This window comes from Pseudopipra pipra, chromosome 5 (genome assembly GCF_036250125.1).
Source record: "Pseudopipra pipra isolate bDixPip1 chromosome 5, bDixPip1.hap1, whole genome shotgun sequence".
Lineage (NCBI taxonomy): Eukaryota > Metazoa > Chordata > Aves > Passeriformes > Pipridae > Pseudopipra > Pseudopipra pipra.
In genome coordinates, this window is record NC_087553.1 from 13264981 (window position 1) to 13287010 (window position 22030).

General features: G+C 43.9%; 1 protein-coding gene across 25 annotated transcripts in view; it reads right to left on the bottom strand.

Moving 5' to 3' along the window:
* CACNA1C (calcium voltage-gated channel subunit alpha1 C) overlaps positions 1 to 22030 on the bottom strand; it is a 480151-nt gene that overhangs the window by 28359 nt on the left and 429762 nt on the right. For 20 of the 25 annotated variants that reach the window (XM_064654541.1, XM_064654526.1, XM_064654529.1 and 17 more), the window contains 3 exons: positions 9872 to 9904; positions 6732 to 6860; positions 2705 to 2770 (listed from right to left, as the gene is read on the bottom strand). In XM_064654541.1, the coding sequence (XP_064510611.1) occupies positions 2705 to 2770; positions 6732 to 6860; positions 9872 to 9904 (228 nt within the window). The remainder of the gene's footprint in view (positions 1 to 2704; positions 2771 to 6731; positions 6861 to 9871; positions 9905 to 22030) is intronic. The other 5 variants (XM_064654535.1, XM_064654536.1, XM_064654537.1 and 2 more) reach the window with 1 other exon arrangement.

Here is a 22030-nt window from a genome sequence, read left to right on the forward strand (position 1 = left end):
ATGTAAAGTACGTTGACTTGAATCTGGAGATTGTTTGAATGCCTGCCCTTCTGATAGTCATGCTTATCACCAGCAGGTGTTTCAGGGGACCTCCCAGAATGCAGCAGCACAAAGGCCATGACTAGATTTGCCAAGACAAGGACGGCTTACAGCCTCCCCCTGTGCCCAACCAACTTTTGCTGCACCAACTTGTTCATCCAGTCACGGCATGAGGGCTGCAATCATCAGCAAACCTATTTAGCAGCCTGTCCTCAGATATGAAGTCTCCAGTGCAGCAGAGTTTTCAGGTTTCTTTGAAAAAAATCTTAGACAGCTTTGGTACTTTCGGGCAGTGGGACTGAGAGCTTAACAAACCTCACCTGGCAGAAAAGACTCTGCACAGCATAATCAGGACTATTTATTCCCCATCGACAACAACGTGGCAAAGATGTCGAGGACTGAGAGCTGTAATCTCACAGCCAAAACAAGCAGCAGGAACAGAGCAGCTCTGGGAGAACATGGAGCTTCTTTTCAAGGAAATGTCACCGATAATTAGCACCCCAAGAGAAACAATGATGTGGAGAGAAGTGGGGGGACAAGGGCGGGGAGGCCGTGCCAGACGGGAGGGAGGGTCTGCACATGGCAGGCTCCTGCAGGGGTTCCTCATGGATGAGTGGGCCTTCTCCAGCCCTAACTGCCCCCAGCTGCACTGAAGGGGAGCAGGAGGACAGTTTAATGCTCAGAGGCAGTTTGAGCTGAGGCAACCCATATTTTTCATTTCAGGCAAACATAGGCAAGGGAGCTTCCCATGCTGGAAATCTGATCTTCCTTTCAAACCAGCAGCTTCCCTCTCACATGAGGTACTGGTGGCAGCTGCTATGAGTGCTTTGCATTAGGTACTGGGGAGGAGCTATAGGTAGTGGTTCCTCTCTTATGGCCTTTCCAGTCTGTGTCTCTTGGGGCATCATATGAGTGGCTTCATCCATCAGCATCAACTTGGATTTTTTCCACTTGAGCACATTAGGTAGTGAGGCTTGAATGTTGTTACGCTCCAAGTCATGGCAGCAGCCGAGATAAAGTGGTAGGTCTCCTTTATATGGGAAATTCTGATATTTTCATCAGATCTGGTACATCTAGTCTTTCATAGTAGCTGCTTAATGGAGTGAGGAATGATTTTCTTTCCTATATGTTCCTATGTGTGAGGGAACTCCACATGTCAGCAGGTTCAAGAGAGCAGCACACAAAATGTCTGAGATGCCACTTGGACAAAAAGTGATGATAACAGGTCTGTGGGCTCTAAGCAAAGAGGGAAAATGAGAAAAATTGGTCATTCCTGCTCCCTCACAGGAGGGCAGGAAGGGACCTAATAATCTAGATCAATGTGAAAGACAGATACATGATCTTCAGGCTGCTGAAATGATTTAAACAGAGGCTTGAATGCAAGCCAAGGCTTAAATAGATAACTTAGAACTAGCTGACAAAAAAAGGAATAGAATTACAGAATAAAGTATCTAGCCCTGGCAGTGCCCTGATCATTGTAGACTCCGTCTGCGTGGGTGTTTGGAAGCCACTTTTAATGCTTTGTATGGCAACGTAACACTAGCTTAATACTCTGAAGTGATTTTCTGTATAGCACAGGTAATTCTGCAAGATCTTGGCCATTTGAGCTAGTTAGGTATTAAAGGCAAAAGTGGCAAGTTTACAGCATGAGCATAGTAGACTAAATTACAGCTGTAATTACTGGGGCCATTGAGATAACCTGTGATAATTCAAGAAAAAATTAGTTTTATTTTTCAAAGTGGGGCAGAGTAGATGGAGTCTCTGAAAACATGTGATTATAATAACAGGAAACAAATTCAAAAGAGGTCACAGAGGTCAGATGAATTTCATTACAAATTCTGTTGGCATTGTGAAACCAAAAAGCCTGTCATGTTTGAAGACCTCTGGAAGCAATTATGCCATGCCTTTCTATACTGTGGTCTCTGGTCCCAGATGGCTGACTCATCTGAGAACTTTGATTAACACTGAAGTGGAAAATGAAGTTTAGCTTGAAAAGTAGCATAACAGATGAGGCTGGGGCTGTCACAGACTGTACCTACATCACATGCTTTCTTCAATGGTCTGTATGCAACATCATTTCTCGCACAGGTGAATGGTCAGGATGATTCCAAGCTCATTTTGCACACTGAATAGGATGTTGTATTGATGCAACTTCATGAAGAACTGGCACAAACTCAGTGTTGGTACATTGGGTCTGATCCCATATTTACCTTCAAGGGTGTAGATCAAAAGCTGCTCTTTACAACTCAGTGGAATTTACGCCAGCGTGAAAGTGATGGGAGAGAAAAATTGAGGTTTTTTTCAGTGCAGCATGGCCATAAATCCTAAATCCACTGAAAAAACTATTTTGAACCAACAGGCAAGGCAGTAAATCTCCTTTATGGATATTCCTTCGAGAGTGTGGAGGGCAGGCATGGTCCTTTTACTATTTGCATATTGTGTTTTGCCATTAAATGGGTCAATATTTTTGTTTGTTTGGGTTTTTTTTCCGGAGTGCATAGGCAGACGATGTTTTCTAACCAAGGCCAACTGCCATTTCACCTGACTGGCTGAAAACATTCTTGCAAGCCCCTACAACCACACATTGATCTAGTTACTCTATAAAACAGTGCCCAAGGTCTAACAGGGGAAGACAGACACAGTTGAGCTCTTTCAAGCATCTTACCTGCATCCCAATCACAGCGTAGATGAAGAACAACATCACTATTAATAGAGCCACGTAGGGGAGAGCCTAGAAGTAAAAGAAAGAAAGAAAGAGCACTGTGTCTCCACCAAGCCTGCCTCATGCTCCTGGCTTTGGGAAACCAGGCGGAGGCTGGCCCCAAACGTGGAGTCTGTAATTTGGGCAGGTGGCCACTAGATGCCTCTACAGGCCCACATTTAGTTGCCCTCCCCGCCACCACCCAGCTCAGGCAGGCTCCTCTCTGCTCCCACTCACGCTGCCTGCGTGTCAGTCCTGCCCTTGACGGAGCGAGGAAAGCGAGGGCAAAACCAGTCTCTACAGCTGCTCACCAGGAGGAGAAAGCTCTCATAACCAGCATTATTCTGGCACTAAAAGCAATGTGATTTTTTTTCCTTGATCCAGTCTGGTGAAATAAAAACCACTACAGCTGCTGAAATCCAAATTGTAGCTTTTGCTACAATGGCTGGCACCATCCTAAGTACCTAAGGCAGCATCAACATCTTCCCTGTTCCGAGCTAGGTGTCCCTGACGGTGTCTGCAATGCACTAAGTGTCTGTGATCAGCTGCTGAAGAGGAAATGCAGAGCCCTGATATGCAGAGCTGCCGCCTAAGGAAGAGACCAGTGCAATCACCAAAGTGTTGAGTGCTACCGGTTTCCTCCCCCACTAACAGGAATCAAGGGCACAGCTCGGGACCTCACAAGCTCAGGCTTTTGAGGAGGAATTTTCTACTCTGTTGCTTTTGAAATACATAGTGCTCAGACCAGGGATTTCCAGACTTTCCTTCAGAGGCAATGGGTGAACATGTTCATCCTGAAAATGTGAGCACAGTGCCTGATCTGGACTTTGAACACTCAATTTCACAGAATATAACAAGACTTCAACATTACCAGAGGTTTGGAGCACCTCTCCTGCAGAGACAGGCTGAGAGAGTTGTGTTTGTTCAGCCTGGAGAGGAGAAGGCTCCTTAGAGCACCTTCCAGTACCTATAGGGGGCCTATATAAAGCAATAGAGGGACTTTTTTCAAGGGCATACAGTGACAGGACAAGGGATGATGGCTTTAAACTGAAAGAGGGTAGGTTTAGATTAAATATTAGGAAGAAATTCTTTACTGTGTGGGTGGCGAGACATGAACAGGTTGCCCAGAGAAGCTGTGGATGCATATTTTGTGATTCTGTGATCAAGGCCCGGTTGGATGGGGCTTTGAGCAACCTGGACTAGTGGAATGTGCCCCTGTCCATGGCAAGGGTGTTGGAACTAGATGATCTTTAAGGTCCCTTCCAACCCAAAGCCTTCTATGATCCTAAATTCAACACAGCTAAATCCCATAGGAAGAATCTAGGAAAAATTTTCACTGGCCATCATGGAGATTTGACTACGGTCAACATAAATAATCTCAAATCGATCTGAATATTAAAACGGAAAAAATTAAAACCTTTAGACAATGCCTGTAATCATCATCTTGAGGTTTGGGGCAAATTCCTCTGTGTTTTATGGGGTCATACAAATCTGTATGGTTACCTCACAATGTCACTGGAGAGACACCAGCTCAGAACTGGGCTCTTAACCTTTCATGATGATCAGGTTGGGACTTGATACACTCAAAACCTAAGAGCTCCTGGGATAGTGTCCAGACAGGGTCTGAGGTATGTAACCATAACAGTTCTTCTGTCTTTTAAATGGGGATGGGAAAGTATCTTCTGTCCTGGCCATCTGGCCCTCCACTTCTTTTTCATGTTCTTCTGCTCAGCCCACTCCTTTCCACTAATGCACCTTCCCACTTATCTCTGTCCCTTATTCCCCACGGCTCCTTCAGCTCCCCACCTCCCATATTCTACTCTTCGGGCTCTGTCCTACTCTGCCTCTGTCTCTGTCCTTCCCTGGCTTTACCACTTTGTCCTTGTGATTCCCATGGCCTTGCCGTGCCCTCAGCACCCCTCTCACTTCCTCCTCCTCCCACTCACCAGCCTGAGCTCTGTTGCTGTCTCTGCAGACGGAAGGCCCGCTGAGCATTTTCCCATCACACACTCCTCTGACCAGTGCCCCAGCTTGTACGTCAGCACTTTGTGCCATGCCCAGGGCACGTGGTAGTTACGATGGGATCTAACTCCAGCACAAGTTCGTTGCTTGTTAGTCTGCCCTGTGTGAGCAGAGACGCTTCCTGGAAGCATATGGGGACACAGAGAGGAGCTTGTGCCAAAGTCTGCAGGGATCCCACATTCTGACAGTGGGAGTGGCTGAATCAAGAGCGGCACAGAGACTATTCTTAGCTACCAAAGGAGCCTCCCAGTAGTTGCAAGAGGAGGAGCTTGGAGCAGAGAATACCATGTTATAAATGGCTAAAGGCTTTCAAGAGAAAAGGCACTTGCTTGCAATTTTTTTTTTTCTTTTCTGTTTTCTTTTTTCCCTCCCCTGCTGTGGAAGATCCCTCCCTTCATATTTTCTCCCACCACCCTACAACCCTGCCCAAAAGTGACTCTTAAGTCAAAGAGGTCTGAAGGTCACTGGAGGGAAGTACCAGGCACTCCCTTTCCCATCCATCTCATCCTCTTCAGCCAAGAGCCATGGCAAGCTGAGCTCAGGGTAAGATCGAGCTACTGCTAAAGAGGCTGGAGGGCCACAGGGGCAAGAGGAGTAGAAGCAGGAACCGGAAAGTGTGACTCTGCCCCCTGCATCAAGGATAGCTGAGCTGTGCCAAGGGAATTTCATTCCTATGCATGCAGACAAAACGGTTCCCACTGGAGCTGCTCAAATAACAACCTGGAAGTTAGCAACCATGTAAGCAATGGAAAAAGTCACTTGTGGTACAGATGTGTCAGAAAACTGCTGTGCAATATTAGATCCTCTGGCAGTCAAGGAGTGTGCAAAATGAGAGTCCTTTGCATAAGCCTGGTGGTCTGGCTACCGAGACCACGGAGAGCTGCACTGGAAAAAGTCCAGGCTGATCCCCAGTGTACACACACGCTAATTCTGCTGACAGGAGTTGCAATGATCCACAGCACTGCAGGCTTTGGTCTCAGCTTGTGTTGCCACTGGTGAGGTTTAGGTTTTAGAAGTGTGGATCTGCTCCTTTTCCATTAGAGCCAACACAAAAGCTATCGATCATTTAAAGCCTCCGTGTGAAGGATGTGTAGTTGCTGTTTCAAGACTTGTGTGTTGCACAAGTTACTCTTTCGTGCTTTTGTTCACTGCTGTGTTCTGCATCTTTTCTCATGTATAGACCACCATTTGTATTCCTGTGCTGTCATTCCCTGACACTTCTTTTGGACATGCCCCAGCTAACTTCCAGGTTGTGCTGGTCCAATAAAACCAGGTCAAGTACTTTTAAAATGCAAGAATATGCTATACTTCATCTCTATCATCTTACTATATGTGGCTAGTTTTTTTCTAGCAAATAACTGTGGTATTTCTTTTCCCCCAGAGGTGATGATTCTTATCCAGTCTGGTCTTCTTCACCTTCCTCTATCTACTCTGGTACTTTATCTACCACTGAAATGCAACCTGTCTCTAGGGGTAAAAGCAGCAGCAATTTAATAAGTTGGCATTGCATGGGGCCAAAAAGGTGAATTCTTCCCGGGTGAAAGTATGGAGGCCACACACCTCTAATACTTACTGGAAATCCTCAAAATAAGACTTAAAGGAAATTTAATTGAGACCCAGGCCTTCCCCATAGCTGTGCATTTCAGTTAAAGCAACACATAAAATACAGCTCAAATAGGAAAAAAATGGAGACTGAAGGGCTACAGACAGGCAGTAATTGAGTTGAACTGAACTATCAAAGCTGTTCAGGAAGGTCTCAAGCAACTACTCAGGCTTTAAAGATGAAACTTGTACACAGGCAGCCACTCCTTGTGAGTCACATTTGCTTGACTCTCACTTGTGCCACGTGTCCCTGGTGTGCCCAGCTCTGCCTTTGAGCTCAGGCACTTGGGTGAAACCCCTCCACGAGAGGCCACCAAGGGGAAATAAAAAGGAGTTAGGTCTTACTGAGAGATAAGCGGAGGAATACCTGGAAGGATTTGATGAAGGTCCAAAGCAGAGTCCGGATGCCCTCCCCTCGGCTCAGGAGCTTCACGAGACGCATCACGCGGAAGAGTCGGAAGAAGGTGATTGAGATGCGAGAGTTTTCCTCTGCGTTCTGGAAGCCATTGGCACAGAGGCAGGAGTTACAACAGCACGAGAGGAACGGGGGCCCTGGGCCACAGAGGACGCTACGTCGAGAGTTCACTGCACTGTTCCTTGTCCTGGTACTGCTCCCTGGGCTTCCAGTGTCCCGGCACCCCAGGGACGGGCCGAAGTGGTCAAGCCGGCCCTGTCTCCCATGGTGGTGAAGCTACTCTACAGAGGCTCTCAAGGCCATGAGACTCTCCCTTCAGGTTGCCTGGACTTTTGGGGATTAGGGATATGTTATGCCGTAAACCTCTCCACTGCATCTCCTCCTTACATTGGAAAGATGCAAATCCCCTTTGACATTGCACTGGAGGAGAAGGACACTTTCTCTTTTGACCTGTCTCAGGCGTTTTACCCCAGCGAGCGCCTCAGCCAGCAGTTCTGGTGAATCTGGTATCGGGCACCAGCCACGTGCTGCTTGTTCTGCTGGGAAACAGTAGCAGGTCTGGGGTGCAAAACCCCACAGGGGCACGGTGAGTGCTGGCCCCTGCCCAGCTGCTGGAGTCACTGGCACCACTGTCAGCCTGGCTGTCCCTGCGCTGCCCTGGCCATGCTTCTGGGGGATGGGCTGGGATTGCTCGCTCCCTCTGCTCTGTGCTTGGGCCTTCTGCATTTCTCATGACCCCTTTGTATTTCCCACAGTCTGCGCACTGACTTTTGCTTTTTTAAAAACATTTTATTTTGGCTTCACCGCTACTGTTCAAGCGTGCAGTATTTTAAAATAGTCTTTCTTCTAGCCTGTTTTTTTTTCTCACAGCATCTGCTTTGTCCCTAAGCGTTTTCCCCTGGGGCTGCAACCATCTCTGACGTCCCTCAGCCTTCACATGTGTGAAGGCAACATCCATCTGAGGGTTGCTGTGGCAGCAGGCTCACCTGGCCTTGGCAGAGGACCCACCGTCTAGCTCAAGGGCACAGCAAATGCCACGTCTCCCAGTTTCTTAACCCTCTAAAATACTGTGTGAAGCCTGTGGAGATGGTGGCTTCCGGTAGCAGCACTGTGGGAATGTGACCTCCTGTCACAGGGGGAGATAACACTGTCACCCTGCCACTTGACCTGCTGTGGAGCAAAGTGCACGGAAACCCCCGTCTCTGTCCCCACCCAGGCTGCAAAGACCGCAGTTTGAGTCTAAACGCTACCAAAAGAGCAACATTTAGGAGGAAGAAACAGTGCAGATCACCCCTGCTGTTAACTACTCACCACTGTGTAAACCAAGAGAGAACAGACCCTTTGGATTTCCTGTCACTGGGCAGTGAAAACAGCAGCTGCTTGCCTGTCTGCTTCTGATAAAACCCAAGGCACAGGGACAGCCCAGATGGACGTTTCTGGGATTGTCCAGATGCAGATGTGTACCTGTGCGCTGTGTGTGCTCCTGTTTCTACCTGGGATGGCACTCAGCTCTGCCCACATCCCAGCTCCTGCGGAGCAGCCACAGAGCGCTCAGGGGCTGGAGCTGTGTGCTGGGTGTGTGAACCCTGCTTGCACAGAGACCTCAGCACCAGGTACAGCGTTTCAGGATTGCACCCCAGCTGCAGTTTGTCTGTCTGTCTGTGGTCTATCTATCACCAGTGGATAGTTTGGGTAGCTTCCTCCAGTCTGTAGCAAAGGCTGAAGCTCACTGCCCGTGGAGTAAGTGGGTGAAAAAGATTAGGGGAACAGGCTGTGTCAAGGAAAAGCCTGAGTGCTCCCTACATCACACATAATTCTCATTTTATTACTTGGACAACAAACTGTGGGCTTCACTGAATCAGAGGGAGTTGCTCTGAGGTGAAGGAGGGAATGCGGCCTCCAAGAAATTAAAAATCATGGCATTCCATACCTTCAGCACTATGGTCCCTGAGGGCTAACTCTAAGGTCACACACCTCTCCCAATCTTACAGAAGTCCTACTTCTGTAGAAGTTCCACTTCTACTTCTGTAGAAGTTCCACTTCTCCAAGAAGCCGAATACTACTACTCCAATACTACTTAAAAGAGAGCTGAAGTCCAAATTTGAAAGTTGTGTGGACAGCAATACTGCTGGGGTTGTGATAAAAAAAAAGTGTTTTCCTATTCTACCTCCTCTTGTTGTTTTGGCCCTTTGGGTGGTAGCAAGTTAGGACATGGGTCTGGATGGAGGTTTTAGCATTCCTGCATCTTTCCTTGCTCAGAGGAGGCAGCTGTTGTAGGGAGAAAATTATTCCTGTCCCTAGCACTCTGGGGCAGGCAAAATCTAAGCAGCAGATAAAACAGAACAAATTCCTCCCTGACGCAAATCTGCAACTTACTGGCATCAAACCACTTAGCCAAAAGCTCAGTGATGCCTCAGAAGATTGCAGTCATTTTAAGACTAGATGGCTACAGATTAGCTGGTGCTTGAGTAGCCTTGCTTGCTTTCTCCTGGCTTTCATCCATCTTTTTGAAGGCACGTCCTTGCCAGTGGAGGGAGGTTCTGCAAAGTGGCAATCAAGAGACTGGAGTTACTGCAACTCTGTTGGGGTGGTGTGGGAACTGCCTTGCACACCAAGGTAGAGGAGTTCGGTGTGCATGACTTACTCTTTTTTGTGTGAAGTGCAAACTCAAATGTTAAAGTGAATCACCTCATTGAAGAGGAACTTCAGAGTCCCAATCTCTTCTTGTCCAGAGGGCTGGACATGAAGTCACATCGCAAACTCATTCAGTGTCACGTGGATAGAGACACAGTTTGTGCCTAACAAGAAATCTGACCAGGTCTAGTTCTCTCTTGGTGGTTCATTAGAAGGCAGAACGACAGTTAACTTGACCAAAGGAAAGCTCAGGATGCACAAGAAATACACATGTGCAGCATATATTCACAGCTCATGTGAACACCAGACTCACAGCAATACACGACATGGCAGCTTCATGCACAAATAACTAGGCTGGGCTTGGAGAGAGAACTTGTGATCACGGAGAAGAGAAAAAAGGAGTGTGTTAGAAAGAGTGTCACAGAAGCTGGGAGGGTGGTCTGTATTTTCGGTCTTACCATAGAGGAAGAGCATTGGGTATGTTCAGCTGGCTTTAAAGAAAGGCAGACAGAAATAAGCTGTAATAAGTCTCCAATCAAGAGCCCTAGTAAACTAGGTCTTGGCTAACACAGGAGCAACAAAATGGCAGAAGAGGGCAAAAGGGAATTTGAAAGAAATGCACAAGAGGCTGGGCTTATTCCCTAGGATGCCCAGGATCAACGCTGGCCATGAATTTGATGTAAGCTCTATCCACTACCACCACATGTGAATCACACCCAGGATCTCCTGAGTGCTGGATATCCTGGCATCCAGGCAGTGGAGGTACCGACATTGTTAAAATGTTTGTTTAATCACTGCTATCAAGTTCAATACAGGGGCTGATTTAGCTCTCCAACTCAGATCCAGGCCATGTCTGCGCAGGGACCAGCCAGCTTCTAGTGCATCCGTCTGATTTGTAAACCCGTAACATCCCAGTGCTAAAGCAACACTTTCTATTTATATATCCTCATTCCCTTACACATAGTTCTGGGTGAGATAATGGGTTGGGAGAGCCTAACTGGCTCTTGGCAACCCTGAAACACCCACCACCAGCTGTGGAAAGCGAGTTGATATAGCTAATTAGCTTGATGTACCTTCATTCACCTCACAGCAAAGCTGTGTTCTTGGAGACCAGGCTGAGCTGAGCTGAGCCCCAGTCATACCTGGAAGAGTCTAGTTGCTGCAAACACTCTGCCTGACATTCCTTGATTAACCTCTGGGGCCATTTCCAGTACTGAGAGCAATTCTAAAATACACCCAAGGCTGCAAATATCCTTAGGTGTAAGAAGCAGAATTGGAAATTAAATAAAACCATCTTTATCAGGAATCCTTCAGTTCAATAGTAACATAATCCTTCAGGCCTAACCTCTACCATATGCCCCATATGCCAAACCTGTCTGTCATCACTTTCCATGACACATTAGCAAGTGGAAACTGATGTATTTCTTCTTCTGCCAGTGACAGAATTCCCCTCTAGTGCCATGCAGGACTCCTGCAGCATGCTCCTGCTCTTCAAGGATGCTGCAGGAACCAATTGGCACTGTATTACCTAAATAACAATTGTGGTTTAGATGCACAGTCTATTTGGTGATATAGGCAAAAAGGAACAATTAAAAACCCAAGGTACACCTAATCATGTAATAGTCTTTTGGGTTAACTCATTGGTTTGGTAATGACAGCTTTCATTGCTTTTATCTTCCTCTTTTACATGTTTGCTCTTGTGTTTTCAGATCACATACAAGCAAAAGTTGGCTTGAATACCAAATAAAGGAGCAGTGCCCATAGAGACATTTCTTACAGGTCAGGCATAGATTTTGATTTTGTGTTGCTAGGCAAACATCTTTCCAGCAAAGAGTTTCTCTGTCCCATCCCCCTTCCTCTTCCTAGTTTTGCAAATCATCTTTTCTAATAGTGGAAGGAACCCTAATCTGCTAGTTGCTACATTCCTGTTAGAAGGTACAAAGGCCTTTCAAAATAAAGGAAGGAAGCCTAAAAACTTTCAGCACCTTTCAGGAGTCTCCATCCTTCCTGGCTGGCAGTGTTGGTGGATCTGTCACTGACAGGCTGAAAAAACCTTTTGAGTTACTGTGGAATATCATACCTTAACTCTCATTTTGATATTTGTTAGTATTGCATCAGAAAGTGCAGGCGATAGCAATGTGAGTAAAAAAATATGTATAAGAGCACATGACTTTATGAGGTTGATATAGGATGCTCAGTTTGGAGGAGTTGGCATCATGTGGTAAACCCGAAGTTTCTGAGTATCTTTGGCACTGCTGAGAAAGGGAAGCAGAAGTTGACTTACTCCTCTCTTACTCCCTGAGCTAACTGGCCTGCATTTTAAGTTGGGTCAAATATGGAGCAAATTGTATCACTACCTATGGTAGAGGCTCAAAAGCAGCATGGGGAAGGTTTCTGCTACCGCCAGATTTTCTGAGAATCTTCAACCTTGCAAGTGATGTGGGTATGCCAATTTTAGGGCAAGGACAGGCCACTGACACCTGAGAATGCAGTAGTCACATCAGTTCCCAGGGATGGAAGCATGGTGACAGGTACTTGGAATTAAAGCCAGTGTCTCTTGCCCACATGAAGTGGACAGGATTTCATTTCTACAAATCTCAGAATAACGTAGAAAAACAAATAAATCCTGGCCCGTTTAATGTCATTGAAAGAGCTTTTGGAGAAGCTGCACCACTTAAGAGAAAGCATCCTTGTTTGTAGTGTTTAATTAAGGAAGAGACATGCAAAGGAACTTCCAGCCTTCTACCCTTGTTCTTGTCATTTGGGACACAAGTAGGATGCACATACTGAATGAGAAAGGTCTGAAACAGTGAGATCAGTCAGAGATGATGTTCTGTGCAACTTCCATCATACGGAAACGGGACTTGAAGTATAAATCACAAACAAGTCCAGGCCCGTATTTAGAGCGATGTAGAAGGGAACCTGCAGCCCAAGAGTGGGAAGAGAAATATCTGAGGCAGGATGTGTCAGTGTAAAGACTCTCAAGAGGATGACTGCACTGAAACCGTTTGGGTAATATTTTTTTATTTTTTTTGATGTCATTATATTTAAAAAGGTAACAGAGATGCTAAGGAGCAGAAGAGGTCAAGAAAGAGAAGAGCATGTTCTAGAAGCCCAAGTAAAGATTCAGTAGGATAAAGACTGAGTGATCCCTGAAGCATGTCTGAAAAGCTCCTCAGGATACTGTTGCCTGCATGCATCTCATTTTAACTATGCTCAGTGTGTACCAGAACACCGAATTTTAAGCAGATACATTGCTTGAGCTGCTGCAAACCTGTGAGCATCCTTAAAGCCCCTACAGGCACACAAGAGAAAGGCACAGCTTATGCCCAGTATGAAGTCAGGATCCCAGGGAAGGAAGTGTCTGGGAAAGAAGACAGGTTTATTTGATGGAGAGATACTTAAAATCTCAAGAGAGCACAGCAGAAAGTTACTTGTGTTCCTGTTAGTCATGCTCTGCCTGGGTAGGTGGAAGTAAGGTTTACTGGTGGTTATTTACAGAGACCATAACCCCTCCAGGTCCTGTTGGACCTCCATACTGTCTCACATGTCAAATTTGGTGTCTGATACTGTCATCAAGTCAAGGACATAGTGTTTTAACAGGTTGTGCTTTGGAAGCCAGGAGAGGATAAAATTTTCACTCCAGGAGAACCAGTCTCAGTTTTTCAAGGGCGACATGTAACAGTCAATATTGTATGATATTTATGCTGTTATGCAATCCATTCTGAAATTCTGAGAAGGCATGATGTGGCTTTTCAGAGCTGTAAAGATGGAAGCAAAAAGACTGAACACTTTGTATAGTCCTGGTAGCATCAAAGCCCTGTGAAATATCCATGGCTTAGAATATCTTCCGGATAAAGATTTGGAAGAAAACATGTGTTAACAAACAGATTCAAATGAAAGCTCTCGTAGAAAATTCTTGCGAAGAGATATATTAATCCCACCTCATCCCTGTGGAACACTGGAGATGGAGGACCATGTTGAGAGGTTTGAGTTCCCTGGGGGTTTTGGCTGGTTTGCTGACAGCTATAATGGCTATGCAGAGAAGCAGCACCTAGAAATGCCTGAAGGGGAGCTTCATCAGGTCTGTGCAGCATATGTTTTATCAATATATTGATTAAACCTCCAAGGAGGCTCCTGGACTGCTGGGTAAGTATGTTTTCGTAGCTGTAGAAGCTTGATTGCCACCAAGACAACAGGACAGGCAGGCAGCATTCCCATTACCACCACTGCTGATGGTAGTAATTTTTTTAATACCACAGAACACACTGAAGACTGAAGATGAGTTCAGCTCCCTCGGAGTATCCATTCTTTGCTCGAAGTACAAACTGATTTTTTCCCCTAATGTTTGAGGAGTAAAACATCCTTTAATTTTATTCTCAGGGAAGAATCTCTTTTTGCAAGAGAGAATCCGACATTTATGTTGTGGAAAACTTTGGCCTGGCTCGATCTGGAGAGCATTTCTGCAGCTAAATGCAAAGTGTTATTATTGCTTTGCTAGTCAGAGTTGTCTCAGCGAATGCAGTGACACGACTGCAGCCTTCTAGTTTTGTCTGATAGCCCAAGGTTAGAAGAGATGAGAGGAAATCTGTGTTTGAAATGCTGGCACCAGGATGTGACAGAGTAAATTCATATTTTTCAACAAAACAAATGGTCAGACGCTTATGCTGCCTTTTGTGATAAACAATCTATAATGGCATTTCTCCACTGAGGAAACTATGGCTGGTGGATGCAGCTCTTAGGAGACCACTCACAGTAGCTGATTGATGATGGATGTCTGCTGTTGATGTCTGGAGAATGAAAAGTTACCCCTGAAGATTGTCCATTGGTTTGTCCCACGAGAAAGGAGGGCGACATGTTCATTTCTTGCTTTTTTCTACTCATTGCAGGAAGGATGCCCCTGAGAATCCACACTGTAGAGTTCACCTGAGCAGACTGCAGTGCTGTGTGGTTCCCCTGCAGTTGTAGGATATCAGTCTTTTCCAGCTCAAATTCTTTGTATGTAGAGGTCTCCTCCAAGAGCCCTGCCTACTTTAGCCATACTGCATCTGTGACCTTCTTGGACACAAAACGAAGGGTGGAAAGGGACATTCTGGGGAAATGAACTCATCATACAAACACAGATAAGATTTGGAGAGGAAGTGTAAGCACAAACAGGGCAATGGCAAGCCAACAACGCTACTGTTCTGGACTTTTTTCTTTCACATGGAGTTCACACTGAGATGGGATTGCCACGACCTGAGTTTCAAAAAGAAAAAGAATTTACCAGAGTACGGCAGAAAAAGAGATTTATAATTTATCAGTGCCATGCAGGCATGACAAAAGAAGACACAAGATTTCCTCTTATGTTTGTAGTGTCAAAAATCTGAAGCGACCTCAGGAGTCTGAGTAACACAAGTCTTTGTGGAGAGCTGGAAAAAGTTAGGGTTTCAAATCACCCTGGCTGCTGGCAGGTATTAGCCTGCCCTTTCACTGGGGAGTTACCACAGCCCCTTCCAGAGCCATCTGTCTGCTGCTGCTGCTGTCTGTGGTTTTAATCACAAGAACCCCAGAGATAACCCACCAGTCACCACAGTCTGTGAAGTTATTATAAAACCAGGCAGAAATGTATCTGCTGTTTCTCTGACAGGGAATACTACTGGATTGCAGATGGCATAATTCTCAATTCCCACAGCCTTACAGTGAAATCAAATAATTAGCAGGGGGGGGAAAAAAAGCCAGAAAAGCTTATCAAACTGTGCATTCTTCTATTAAGTGGGCAGCTCTTTGAGAATTTCTGGGAATATTTTGAATAAAACTAGCCAGAATTCTTTTTTTTTTCCTTACAAAAATATTTTCTGTTAGAAGAATGCTGATGCTGAAAATGAAATGTTCTGTAAAAATGTCAATTTTGAAAAAGGCATTTCAGAAACATAAGATTAAAATCTCACATTTTGTCCTCACACATTTTAGTTTGTTTTAATTTCCAGTAGAAATCATGTCTAACTGAGAAAAAAAATCAATCCCAGATTAAACTGCTTTTGCTTTACATAAGCATATGTTTTGATTCTCCTCAGTTATTTCTGTGAAAATGATCTTTTACTGAAAGTTTTTCAACTTTAAATTTTTATTCTATTTTAAAATAGAAAAAAAAAAATTACAAAGGGCTTTTGGAAACAAAAAAATCAAGCTCTTATCTGAGTGAAGCACTAGAGGCTTTTTGGATCATTTAATGCCTATTAGAAAAGGGTACAATCTTGCAGGAAAATAGGGATTTGAGCTGTAGGATGCTGTCTTTACTGAGGCAAATGGTGAACACCTTGTTGATTTCCCTGGCAAAAGCCCTGAGCTTTGTCCCAGAGCAATGTAACATCTGATACCCAGCTCTGCAGAGAAGGCTGAAATCTCTTGCAGCAGGGAATTAAAATTTTATTTGATGCAATAAGGGGAATTAAGAGAAATGTGACATCTGCAATGAAGTTTGCCATTACATTTCTGCCTCCACTAACTCATGTGGGCCAACAGACATCACGTGTCAACTCATACAAATGCAATATATATGCATTTATACTTCACTGATTCCACATGATCTCAGACCTCAGGGGAAATATTTGCATATCCATATGCAACAAAAGCCTATTTGGAATACAGTTAATAAGGTCAAACTAACTTTTTAAGCAAATGAGTCCTGCAGCTATCAGTTTTTTTCTCTTCATTTCCTATGTATTCTAAGATTTTGAAATTCTGGAGCTTGCTTTTCTAATTAGCTTCAAATATGCAAATCATATCAATTTGAATAGCTTACTAATTAATTTCATATATATATATATATATCCATGAAATTGTCAGACAGTAATCTTATGGTTCCAAGTGCTTAAGGTAAATACAAGGGAAGTCAATTGCTTTAATTTGGTTATGCAGATTACCCTAGATTGACAATTACTGGACAAGTAATGAAAGAGCTGCTTTTTCACACAGCTGAAAGCTCTATTTTTTTCCACGACTTGCAGAAAAGCAGAGCAATTGGCAAAGTATATCTATGCAAATTATTCTTAATTTTCAGGATGTTTTAATAATCCTTCTCATTAGCCCTGGGTAATCAAGTCTTATGGTAATCAAGCCTGGGGGACTCCTGAGAAAGAGGCAGATACTAAACACTATGAGAGATGCAGTGCTTATCTTCAGGTACAAGTACTGACCTGACTCAGAGAGGCATGTCCATCTTGCCTGTGTTTCATTATTTCTGTTTTGTGGGACGGGTAGCCAAAAAAAGCCCTAGAACATCTGGATGGGAAGGCACTGAAGATAAATCGAGCAATGAAAATAAATGTTGAAAGGTTATTTGCGTGCAGGACATTTTGTTTTAAAAGTAGAGTGACTGAGGATTTTCTGTTTGAGTAACAGCTGAGGAGAGGTTTTGCTGATTTGAACACCTCTGCCAGAAGCCATGTGTGACAGAGTGGACTTTTTTCCATTAAACTTGCCTTTTCACTTGACCAATTCTTGATTCACAGGGCAGTGGAGATGATCAGGCTGTCCCAGCCCAGAGCAGACTGAGGAGGACAACTTCGGGAACAGAACAGACCATGGAGCAAGACAGAGAGCGAGCAAGTGCGAGAATTTAGAGTTCCCACATCTCCTCAGCCTTCCTCAGATTTACAACCATCCATGCCAACAGTGTCCTCATTGCTGTTCCTAAGCAGTCCAGTGTGCCTCATTGCCTTTCCTGTGGCAGTCTTCTTTTCCTCCACCTCTCTAGAAGGATTTATGTTCTGTATTATATTGACCATTATTCTCTTCTCTTTTTTTCTTTTTTTTCATTGTCTGGGAGGGAAATCTGTGGGACTGGTTTTCCAAAAGGAGCACAGCCTGTATCTGGTTTTGACTCACTCCGAATAACAGTTGTTTTCATATCCAGGTTCTCCCATTCCAAACACTGAAAAAATATATCATCTTGACTTCTTATCTGTAGTAGTGTTGTGAAAGCACAGATGCTCTGCCAGGCTGCAAACAGAGAGATGTTCTCTTACATACTTGGCCTGCTAAGGATCCTGTGTACTAAGACCATGCCACTGATTTTGACCTTGAAATAAAAAAAAAGAAAGAGACTGTTCAAAGCATTCATACCAGTCTTAAGTACTTTAAAGATGTGATGTTGTGCACTGTGTAAGGCATTGATTTTTCCATTTCTTGTAACATCCCACAGCCTGCCTTGTGAATGATAATGGCAGCAGAGCTCTTCTCTAAGATGAACCTCCTAAGCCATAGGTAGGCAGGAGCTTTCCTTGCCTCCAACACCTTGCAATACTCCATTAGTAGTGAGAGGATGAGTAACATCTACTGGCTTCATCTTCCCTGAACACTGGTGATTTGAGGAATTAAGCAAACTCACGGAGGCATCTCCTTCTTCTGCCATGGCTGTGCTTGTCTTCAGTGCACTGAACGTTTCAGCACCTCTACAGCCACTTGTTAAGTGCTTCTGATTTAACTTATAGGATTCCATGGTATGGGAAAAGCATAAGGAAGAAGGAAAAAAAGAAGAACAGAGTGAAACTTGGTGCTCTCTGTGTATTGATGTGACTGGAGTTTCTCTGGGCAGCCTCACCTGAAAGGAGCCTGTAAACCTTTGGATTTTTAGGGCTCCATCTGTGAAGAGGTTTTCTGGAGGCTCAGTATGAGGGGGTTTACTGTGACGTGGTTGTCAGGAGTACGCGGATCCAGAAGGAAACTTCAGTAGCATCTTTGCAACTCCTCCATAGCTGATGGGGAATTATACTGGTGGTGTTAAGGTCAGAAGCAGGCCTGTGGTCTGCAGCAAAATACCCGCTCCTCAGTAAAACTCTTCTGGGGACCAACAGAGCCAGATGGAGACTAGACCAGGAGCAGTTTTTTCCAGGAAGGAAAGCCAGTAGCCTACCAGTTCTAAGACTCTGCATGCAGTGTTGGCAGGGTCCATCCTTTGGCAAGCCCAAAGGCTCTAGGACAATGTGAAGATGAAAGAGCCATCTTGTGCTTTGATGAAGGTGCTTAAAGAAACTGCACACGATGTTGAAAACAGGTGAAAGCCCAGTCTGCCTTCCTTCAAAAGCACCAGGACTGTGGGTTGCAAGAGACTGTAGACAGAGGTGAACTGGCAGCCCCTGTCAATTTTGTACAATGAGTCTTTGCTCAAAGGAGGATACACAGAGATACCAGCAGCCCAAAGAGTCTTTGCTCAAAGGAGGATATACAGAGATACCAGCAGCCCAAAGAGAGAATTTGTTATGGGCCATTTGACATTTGTAGCAGTTAGTATGTAATTCCCAGACTGTGTCTTTTCATTGCCTTTTGAATTAGAAAGTTATTTAATGTTGATGCAGAACATTTCCTAGGAAAAAAACAGCCTACAGACTTGTATTGGTTTTCTGTATGTTCATATGGGATACAATAAAGCCTATGAGCCATTCAGGGATTTGAAATGCCAATCACAGGCACTATCAGGAAAAGGTGGTCATGTGGAGACTGTGGATAGATCTTACAAAGCTACTGAGCTACATTTTTTTTGTTCTACTCGTCTTTCCAAGAATAAATTAGTATTGATTTGACAAATTCTTTGGTTAAAAAAAATGTAGGGATAGTTGAGATGATATGTAATGCTCACTGTGTGATTTACTATGGTCGTCTGGTCAAACAGTTGAGCCTCAAATTCCCTATCTCTAAATATCAATTTATTTTAGTGTCTTTCTATTAACAAGTATTTCTTTACAGCTGAGGCATCTTTGCCTTCATGTCTGTTCAGCTTATGAAAAGATGTCACTTAATCTGGCTTTGGGTGAAGGAGATTTTGTCCCAGTCACTCAGGTGAGGCGCAGCAGGCAGCTCTGCTGACTGTGTTCCCTGAGCTTAAAAGTGGATTTTGAGAGAACAACTGGGATGTGACCAGCTGGGATGTCCCATTACTCTGCAACAGCAATTAGAGCCAGTCATATTTTTTGGCCATCAATCAGCTGACCATAAGCAGCAATCCAGTCCCTACAGCTAGGTCATCTGGATGCAGCAGGGAATGGGCCCCATTTAGCAGATGTCTAGGAAGATATATGAAGCAGAAGTCATTTTGTTGGCATGTTGTGCCAGACAGTCTCCACTAAGAACAGACCACTGAGGAAAGGTAAGAGCACAGTCATTTTAAAAACAGATGTCTGGCAAGAAATAAAAAAACCAAAACCCTCTTATGTTTGCCTGGCTGGTGCATATGAGTGTAGGGGGAGCAGAGCAGGAGCTAAATGAGTGTGCTATATTGACTATACTAGAAAGGGTAAAATTAGTTTATATGGGTTTACCTTTGATTACAAATCTGTCTGGATGGCAACATTCTCTTGCCTCCCAGCAAACCTCCCACAATCAGGTCTTTATTTAACATGAAGTCTGTGCATTTGGGTTTGCAGACTGGTGCCCATCAACATGCTGACCTGCTGCCAAGTGCCTGGCACAAAAGGCCTCTCAAAGGGGAACAGCCCTTCCCCTGGACTGATGGTGCCTTGGCTGAAGACAGACAGAAAAAAATCACTGATACACTAGGTACAGGGGAACTTATTACTGTTTTGCTGTAAACTACCCCTAGTGCTCCTGGGAATAGGAGACATGACCTCTTCTGCCCAAGAGTTCAGCAAAATTTGGGGAAAGTCACTGGGGAGAAGAAGATGGGTTAGAAGAGAAAGTTAAAGAGGAAAACAAAATACTTCTGTGTGTTTTCCCTTCTTCCATCACCTTCATTGCTTTTTCATTGCAACTGGCAGTGCAATTGGGAACCAGTTGGCATTTCTCTGAATATGTGTAATAGCACAAGATGGTGCCTGCAATGAGGTCTTGTAGAACCAATGTTTAAAGCTTTTGTAATTTGCATGAACAACAGAAGCTTTTGCAGCAAAATTGAATGAGCAAAATATAGGGGACTGTGCCCTCTCTATGACTGCAATCTGCATGTGCAGAACAGCGACGGTGGAAAATTCCTTGGGCATTCTCAGCAAGGTAGGTCTTAGAAAAAGGAGAATTAAATGCCAGAAGTCATCCTTCACTGCTCCAAAGAATTGCCTGAGATGATAGAACTAGATGGATTTGAACTCACCCGAGCACCTTTTTGACCATCTTTAGGGTGCTTAGGGAGCAATCATTAATTAACATTAATATATTCAGAGACCATCTAAAGAATCAGTCAGAGATTTTTCTATGGGTTCATATAGAGATACAATCTCTATTAGAGTTCAGGGAAAGTTAAAAGAAACTTTTGCTAGGCAAAAGGAATGATTTATCCTGGCTAGCAAGCCAATGGAAAAATATAACTAGCTGGGGGTAGCTCTAATGTTTTTTAATTTGAGCGTTTTAACTAGCTTTGTGGAAAACCACATTGGAATTAAAAGGAAAATGAAATATAGCTGTAATACATCACAAATGTTGATGCCAGAATATTGTAGTGTTTTTTTGCTTCAAAGTGTGATAGATGTGATAGAAAAAATGACAAGTAAAATTAAATACTGGTTGGAAAATCTGGATGTAGGCTTTTTAAAGAGCTGTTTGTACTGAAATGTACACTTCACACACATTTCACTATTGAACCAACACAGGACAAGGTCTGTGGTTCTTTGTGTTTCTACTATTAGCTATTATTGTCATTGTAACAATAATTTAGGGTCAAATAAGAAAACAAGACTTCTTCTCTAAAGGCCTTGAAACCCACCAAGGTTTTGGGTACGTGAAAGCCTGCAGTAATTAAAAGCACAATTCACTCCTCAGTGCAGTCAGTAAGACACTGTGGCCCAGCATTTTAAAGAGCTCTAAACATTTTCACTCAGAAGGACTCCAGACAGGTTTGTGCATCAACTCTTACACCTATAGGGCTGCCTAAGCTTCTTTTTGCTGCTTTCACACTTAGCTTTCAAGAATTTGTTCTCTTGGATTCTTTATCTTTCTGTATTTTAATTAATTAAAATGTGAGCGGTTAAATTTTTCCAGTAAGGCAAATATATTTTTATGCTACTCTTAAGTCTCCTTTGCATTAAAAAGCATCCTGATTATTCCATGCACCTGGAACAATGTCAGGAGCCAAGTCTAACAAGTAGTTTTGTGGAAACCACAGTATTGAGGTATTTCCTCAAAGCTGGGTAGTACGAAGAGTCTTTTAAAGTGGGAACTACCTGCCTCCTTCTTATGGTGCTAATATTGCTGGTAACAGCTCAAATACTCAGGTAAGCCTAGGAAAAAGTCATTTGTATTTACTATTCCCTTTTCTAACAAAAATACATACTTTTTTCTGATTGTCCATATTTCATATAGATTTCCTTACAGAAAAAGTTGTGCAGTTACCAAAATCACCTCTTTGAATGGGCAAATCAATTTATGAACTCTGGAAATGCACTGAGAATACCAACATTTTAGAGACAAAAGAGAAAAAAAAAAAAGAAAAAGAGGCCCCATCTTCATGACAAATATATACATAAATAAAAACAAAATAACCCTGTTCAAACATGGTTGTGGTCAGATAGTCATTCCATACTTCTTTCTCACCAACACAGGGTGAAAAATGTGCATTGGAATTGTTGAATAAGCATGGGAGGTGATCAAATTCAAATCAATCTAAGCCTAATCTGGGGAGGAGTTGTTTA